General features: G+C 45.3%; 1 protein-coding gene across 1 annotated transcript in view; it reads right to left on the bottom strand.

The window, feature by feature from the left end:
- The window catches only part of LOC116840817 (insulin-like receptor), a 69,303-nt gene that overhangs the window by 30,574 nt on the left and 30,504 nt on the right, over positions 1–8,225 (bottom strand). The window contains exon 2 of the mRNA XM_032808043.1: positions 6,564–7,919. Coding sequence (XP_032663934.1) covers positions 6,564–7,158 — 595 coding nt within the window. The 5' untranslated portion in view covers positions 7,159–7,919. The remainder of the gene's footprint in view (positions 1–6,563; positions 7,920–8,225) is intronic.

Raw genomic sequence — 8,225 nt, 5'->3', positions numbered from 1 at the left:
CTCTCTCTCTCTCTCTCTCTCTCTCTCTCTCTCTCTCTCTCTCTCTCTCTCTCTGTCCGACCCGTGGCTTTGTGTTACACGGCCCAGGTTAAAGTAGCTACGATAGCAACGGCGACACGATGCTTTCGACTCGGCAGTCGCGGATGAAACGGAATGAGAAGGTAAAAGAAGGAGGTGACGCGACAGAGCGCAAGGGAGACCAAAACGCTCGCGTATCACCAGGATATGCCATCGGAATGCTCCGTTGTTTTCGCGGCACAGCGGCCTCGTCTTTTTGTGGCGGTGAATACACCCCGATTGTGCCCTCCCTGCCTTGCTCTCCTCTCTCTCATTTTACCCCCTTGAGTCCTTTCAGAGTCCAATTTCTTCTTGATTTCCTATCGCTTCCATCGTTCTCTCTCTCTTTTTTTCCTTCCTTTTGCATCTCCGCATCTACTTGTTCCTCTTCGCTTTGAGAGAGCATCTTACAACGGCGAGACCTAATCGGATATAATCTCTTCGTTGCTCGGGAACTCGCTACTCGACTTACCTTCCCGCCGGCTTTGTGTTACGAAGCCGGGTTAAAGGCAGCCCACGATAGCGCGAGCGAGCGGCGCATATAGACGGCGACACGATGTTTTCGACTCGATCCGCCGATGAAGCGGGACGAAAAGAGAGGTGACGCGTGCGACGCAACGCAAGGGAGAGACCGAGAGCGAAACGCTCGCGCACATCGCCAGGAATGCCATCGGAATGCCCTGTTGTTTTCACGACGCGGTGGCCTCGTCTTTTTGCGGCGGAGGATGCGCCGTCATCTCTGCCTCCTCCTTTTCCTCATCGAGCCCCTCCGCCCTTCGCGCGAGAATCCCATTTCTTCTCAGTTTCTACCGTTTCTGCCGTCCTCCTCGGCCGGGTCTCTCTCTCTCTCTCTCTCTCTCTCTCTCCCTCTCTCTCTCTCTCTCTCTCTCTACCTGCCCCTCGCGTCTCGCTCGACGATCTCGAGCACCGAACTCGAGGGAGAGCGAGCGAATGAACGAGCGTCCCACCGAATTAGATCGACTTTTAGAAGCGCGTCTTTTCTAAGAGGGAACGAGACACGCGGAGACGGCGATAATTCTTTCTACGTTCGGCGACGTGGGTGTTTTTGTCGCGCTTCGCGGAAAATTTGTTGGCCGAACCGATCCCTTGCCGCGACTGCATATCGTCGACGAATATTTTGGGAGAGGCAACGGCTTCAATGAGGTCGGTGCACGCTGCGAAGTACTTGTGCGAAACAAGCGCGTGACATCAGTTTTAACCCTTCGTGGGCACACTAGGTCCATTTTGTCCGCAGTAAATTTTCACTCTTGAATATCTCTCAAGGGAAGGCTGGGTTTTCCTAATTAAATCTGTAAACATTTGATTCAAGTAAGGATTGTACATTAAAATAGAGACTTCAAAAAAATATTTCAGAATTTTTTCAAATTTTTCGAAAGCTTAAAACAGTTAAAAAAATAGTCGCGGACAAAATGGACTCAGTGTGTCCACGAAAAATGCGAAAATCAAGTGTGCTCACGGAGGGTTAAGAAGACGCGAGATATTGAGAGGACAATTCTCTCAAGATATTTTTGTGTCTACCACTTTATTAGATGCGCGACACGAGACGGACGACACCGCTCTGTCCGTGTGTTTGCGTCACCGCACACGTCGAGAGGATACCTGCCGATGATGAAGTGGTTTTAAGAAGATCAACTCACGCGCGAGAGAGAGATTACTGCGAAATTAATCAGCCGGTCAGAGTTCTTCCCGGCGGCATCTGAGGCTATCACGCTTTCCTGTTAACCTAGTCGTTATAAATCAGGTGGTTTGGGCGAAACGTGAAAATTGCGGAAACGAAAGAGTCGATGTCGTCGTATTTACATGCGTATAATTGTGTCTGAACGTGACAGCTGTCGACAAGCGCGTTATGACCGAAACCGAGGCGGCGTAGGCTGCGAACCATTGTTGTTACTCACGATTGACATCTTGAACTCTCGTACTGAGCGACATTCCAGAACGTGAATCGCTTACTGACTTTCTTGGTATTCGTGCGCGACCTCGGTGAGAGATTAAATAAGTATGTCGGATCTTTTCTATGCACAATGCGCACGTCTCCACGCCCAAATTCGCGCCCATAACGCTTGTTAACGACCGCAAATTCGGGTCAGACGTGTTTCCAGAAGACCTTGTTATCATTACATCGTGTGGATTATCTCTGAACGGAAAAATCAATGGAGAAGAAGAGTGGCAAGGTTCGAGTGGCAAAATCATCGTTTCTAACGACTGGACGGCACCGAATTGGACGTGAATGCTCGAAAACTCCAACAAGTTGCGCATTCACACTGAGAGAAAAAAATAGTTGGAATAACTATAATCTCACTATATTTTATAGTTCGTTTTGGTCTCAAACATATATTTATAGTTCATCTAAACACGAAGATATAGCAGAATGAACACATTTATAGTCACCATCTTATTACTCTATGTGTACAGTAAAGCACTCTTTGGGAATATAGTTACATGTACCCATACTTTCCAAATATTCCAATTGTATTGACTATATAAAGTAATTAACTTCTCTACCATTTAATATTTGCTACCTTACTATGTTTTTTATTTCAAATAATTATAGTTCTTGGCAAAAGTTTTACATGAGTCAGTTATATTATGCTTATATTGTAAATATTACAAACATTATGGTCACATTTACTATAAAAAAGATATTCCCAACTATAATCTTTTTACTATGCCATTATAGTTCCAAATATCGTACATTTTTCTCTCAGTGCACCGCAAAAGAGAGCCTCGCGGATCTTCATTTATCTTTTATCGCCGTATCTTCATTTATCTGCAACGATCGACGAGAAAAACCGTATATCTTTATGTTTTTTACATCATTCTTCCCGCGAGCGGCGACAGTAATTAAACAGTCGGCAATCGCGATTTCAGCGAACGACGCGTGCTGAAACGCCATTACGAGGACGGTGCACCTTGGCAGCTCACGGCGTCGAGACGCACCACCAGCTTTATATATCGCGATGCAGGCTCGCGACGCGTAGGCGACTCAGACTTCCAGGAATCAACGGTTGAGTCTAAAGAGAGAGAGAACGGAATATACGAATATATTCGTAAAACCAGTCGCGATAACCTCCTGGGTGCACTCTGAAACACGCCGTGGCACACAAGAACGTTCGTTCCATACCTCCTGCGGCATTATTCTCGGTCTTTGACGAGACGACGAGCGCCATGCATTAACACGTTCGCTACCAACGTCAATATGTGCGTAATGCAACAATCTCTCGCTGAAGACCAGCATCACGTATGTGTATGTGTGTGTGTGACGGCAAAAATTTGTTTTTATATCTATATCATTAAACGTTCTGTTTTACACAATTACGTAAAAAAAAGTACGAGGTGCAATGAGAGAATATTGTAGTTCTCTTTCATATAAATTTTTTTCCATTTTACTATATTTTTAGTTAATAGTCTAGGAATGGACTGTCAGTGAGGTCCATCTTGCTGAGGAACATAGTATTTTTAGTAGTTAAAAATGTAACGAGTGTTTTAGCAGTTCCTAAAATATATACTCTAAATTTTCTGCAGTGAAAAGTGACGGAATTTTCACTCGAGGCGATAGTGAAAATATTGCCATTCGTAATCGCAAGAGTGAATGTTCCGCTCAAAATCAGAGTGGATTCTGACTCCATTCGAGCGGATGTTTCAATCGACCGGAGTGAATGTTCCTCTACGGTGCATCAGATTCACTTTTCAGTTTTTAGTGAAAATATTCACTCAACGATTCAGAGTGGATAATTCATATAGGAACGAAAAATGACTCGAATTCAAATGACTCGGCTGTCACTTTGCTTTCCGAGTGAAATCTTACTTCAGAAAATTTAGGAAGTAAACATGTAAAATGAAAGGGCACGGAATCACTGCAAAATGTCGATCTATTTCTCGGTTAGAAAATTCTATAGTTACTCTTCAAATTTCTTGGAGTGAAAAGTGACAGTATCTTTACTCGAGATGATAATAAAGATATTGCCATTCGAGATCACAAGAGTGAATGTTTTACCAAAGTGGATTCTGACTTCACATGAGCGGATGTTTCAATCGATTGAATTAATTTTTCTAGTGGAATGCATCAGATTCACTTTTCATTTCGAGTGAAGATATTTGTTCGACGACTCAGAGTGGAGAATTCGCTCTACAGGAGTGAAAAATCACTCGGATCCAAGTGACACGGCTGTCGCGCTCTGTTATTCGAATGAAATTTCACTGCGAGAAATTTGGAGAGTACTGTAAAATTCTCACCGCGTAGGGAGAGTTCTCTGAACAAGCCGTAGGGTGTTAAATCAAGGAAGCGACACGTCATTGACATGTCAATGTCGTTTTCTAACCGTCCACTATTCTACGCGTACTTGAGAAATGATATTGACTTGAGCAATGACATCGAATCCGTCCACGTGGCAAACGGGTTCTAACGAAGGAACGAAGTTTCTACTACGAATCGTGTTGTCACGATTGCGTTATCGGCGCGACTGATCAATGAATTATGTCTGAAACGTTTCGGCCGAAGGAACAGGTGCACGGTGGAGAGAAGTCAACGACGAAACATTGACAGCGAGGTTTCGCGGTCGCTCGACGGTCGAGCCGAGATGGCCAGCTGATAACAATCCGCTTATCAATCGCGCACCGATGCCGTCGCGCGGATCGTCTCGTAATTGAAACATTATCTGTATGCTTCTTCGCTAATAACTCTTCTCGAAGACTAATCGCTTCCTTCGCGAAAGGTCAGTTGCTCACATTTGAACGAGATCAAAAAGACACGGCTCTTTGGACTTTTGCATCGATCAGCCGCTCGCAATGGTGTAGCAGAAAAATATGTCGCTACACCGCCGCGCGGTGAACGTGTATTCCATAAACACGAATTCCTTATCTTGTGTGTGTGTGTGTGTGTGTGTGTTGTGTGTGCGCGTATGTTACAGCTATGCGTGTCGGTATGCTACGCGCCGGTGTCGTTAATTTGTCATTCAGTTATAAATGTGACATGGGAAGTCAATATTATCGCGCTGAAATTGCTCCCTTTTTCTTCCTGTTTTTCATAAGCGAAATGTTACGACATTGCTGACTTGTACGTCAGTGAATGTAGTTTCGTTCTCTTGATATTCGAGCACCATATAGTTGCACAGTCTGGACGGAACTCTAGACAGAAACTCGTTAGTTTACTCGGGATATCTTCAACGATACCTATTGACCACTTGCACTGATAACGTAATTGCGACAGTATAATTTAAAGTAGAACCGTTTCTCTCTTATGTTGCTAAAAGAACCTGCCTGATTGCCGCTTACGGAAAATCCGGATGTATATATATCGCGAAACTGTCTCCTACTTCTCGATAAAAGAGAAGACCGTTTATTAGATCAACGTCTCGAATTTCACGTGAGTAGTTCGAAAAAGTTTGAACACGGGATTTTCTTATCGGTTATCAAAGGGTCGACTGAACAAAGGAGACAATAAAATCCAAGTACTCTTTCTAGAGTGACCACGCGCATTACATTCACGAAGTTCCGAGCGAGCAAGTTTCGTCCGTCTATTGTTTTGCACGTTAGACAAAACGCACGCCTGACTATAGTTCCTCCCGACGCAAAATTGACGGTAAAATTATACGCTATTTATGCTTTCTCTTTCACTCAAGAAAAAGAATCAAAATTTTCATCTAATCACTAAATACAATTAAACTCTACAAACAGTACAAAATTAAAAAAGGACAAATAAAAGTTGACGCCAGTGACAGAGCGAAATTAATTATATATTCATACAATGAACAAATATAGCTCGTATACGTTTCGGTCCTAATTTTGGACCATCTTCAGTACAAAATACCATTTAAAAATTACAGTAAAGAAGGGTTGATTTACAATGTGGTCCGATTTTAATATTGCCTTCTGTTTACGACTATCTTACATTGCGTCCTGTGCACATCCGTTAAATCTGTTGACGCCGTTCTATTTATTTTCGACTGCTTGATAAGCATTTGACATTTTTAATTTTCTGTAATTTGGAACTTATATTATCTATCTCGATTTTAAGGTAACAGTCGTTTACTATCTAGTGGCTTTTGCGATTTGACGGATTTTTTAACTGTAATTTTTAAATGGTATTTTTTAATTTTGTATCATTTCATTTAATCAATTCATTAAATATCTTACAAGAGAGACACTCCTTAAGAAATGCAGTGCATATATCAGAATAATCTGAATGCGAGAACCTATAAATCGCAGAAAGTGATTTATTCTATACAGTCGGATTTCTTGAATTTCAAGTTAATCGCATAAGTACGTTATCCTTCACGTCAAGTCTCGCAGCAAAGAAGTTGCTCTGATTTAAGAGAGCACGAACCGATTTTTCCAAGCTCTTGATAAGCCAACTGAATCACACGTCTAACTTTGTTTTTCCTTCAAATTAGGCGAAGACAGATATATGATTAGTTGACTTACCAAGAGATAGGAAAAGTCGGGTCTCGGGCTAACAAAATAAAGGAAGAAACTTTAAGTATACTCACCTCCGTCTTTCTTGGAGGGACCGATGGCGGTGCGTCTTTGCGCCGCTACAAGGCCGGGTAACGCGAGTATCAGGAAGATGATCGCGAAGAGTCTTCTCCACGACTTCGATCTGCCTACGAATTTCGCCACGGAACTCCACCGCACGACGCTCGAAGCACATCTCGCGGAAGATTCGCAGAGCGGAACTTGTTCGCACTTGGTAGTTCTATCGCGCTTTTGATCAGTCGCTTTCGAGTGATTCGTCGGCGAATCGTTTCCGTCGCGTTTCCGCCTCGGTCGGCCGTGCCGGCGGCCGAACACGAGGTCGTCCTCTGTCCGTATCGCGTCCAACAGATCGCGGTCGGTTCGGTCACGAAGACGCTCACACACCGACGCCGACGTCGACGACGGCGACGCGAGTGCGTCCTCGAACGCGCCACGACTCCATGGACAATGGCAGTGGCAGGTGTTGGAGCGAGCTTCCGAAGAAGAGGAAGAGGAGGAGGAGGAGCAGGAAAAGGAGGAAGAAGAAGAAGAAGGCACAGCACTCGGTTCGTCCTCGTTGAACGTCGCTGTGCCGCGAAGTTTGCGCGTACAGCACGCGGCCGACTTCATGTTGCTTGTTCCTTCTAAAAAAGAACGAAATCTCTCTCTTTCTCTCTGTCTCTCTCTCTCTCTCTCTCTCTGTGTGTCTCTTCCTTCGTTTCTCTATCTCACAACGAAACGAGACGACTGCGAGGCACGTCGCACGAATTCAGTGCAAGGGTGTAGCAGCGGTGCGTCCCGCTCGCATCTCTTCGCCGTCGACACGGCAACTGGACCTTCGCTTCCAGCCTCTCTTTGGTTCCCTATTCGTCTCTCTCGCGCGCGCGCGCGCGAGTGGAGGGTTCGAGCGTCAATGTGGCGATAGAGCCGGCGTCCGTGCGAAGATTTCGCGCATCTCTTCTCGGCGTGGTCCGAGGCGTGTTTGTCGGCTTCGTTGACCCTCTCGCAACCGCGCGCGCGGTCCACGGGAGACTTTGTGGGCGTGCCACGAGAGTAGACGCGGAGAGTCACACGCGAGGGACAGCGCGCGCGCGCACGCACGCACGCCGCACGCACGCACGCACGTACGCACGCACGCACGTACGCACGCGCTCGCTCACTCGCGGGAACGCGAGATATCAGCCAACCGTGGTGTTGGAGGATCGGCACCGCCAGGTCACCGCTCCAGACGATCCCATTGAGCGCACGGAACACGCGCCAATTCGGCGTGCGTGCCAATTCGAAACTTGCTCCTCGCCGAGCTGACCGGGGAATCTTGGCAGCGATCAGTGCGCGCTCGCTATAACGCCGTTGTCGCCTGCTCGCTGAAGCTCAAACAACGGCCTGACGTCCTGGAACAAAAAAGAGCACAAGATTACCTGGCGTTTCTTACAGCTATGTGAACCTGGCACCCGACTTTTGAAAAAATAATTTTTTTCTACGTAAAAAGTTAGCATTTTGTTTGTAGTTGTTTGTAGTAACAATAATTTCGTTTGTAGTTCCATCCATTAAAAATTATAGAAATTTAAAAAAATGAGTAGCACCCCACTTTGAGATATCTCAAATCTGCAAGCGGGTGACGTTTCTAAATCGTTTGTAGTTGTTTGTAGTGATTTTCGTTTCGTTTGTAGTCGAACCGTTCAAAAGTTACAACAATT

This window comes from Odontomachus brunneus, unplaced genomic scaffold (assembly GCF_010583005.1).
Source record: "Odontomachus brunneus isolate Ranch 3 - 2012 unplaced genomic scaffold, Obru_v1 Obru_scaffold_012, whole genome shotgun sequence".
Taxonomy (NCBI): domain Eukaryota; kingdom Metazoa; phylum Arthropoda; class Insecta; order Hymenoptera; family Formicidae; genus Odontomachus; species Odontomachus brunneus.
The sequence above is the reverse complement of the archived record's forward strand: the minus strand, read 5'-3'. Positions and strand labels throughout refer to the sequence as shown.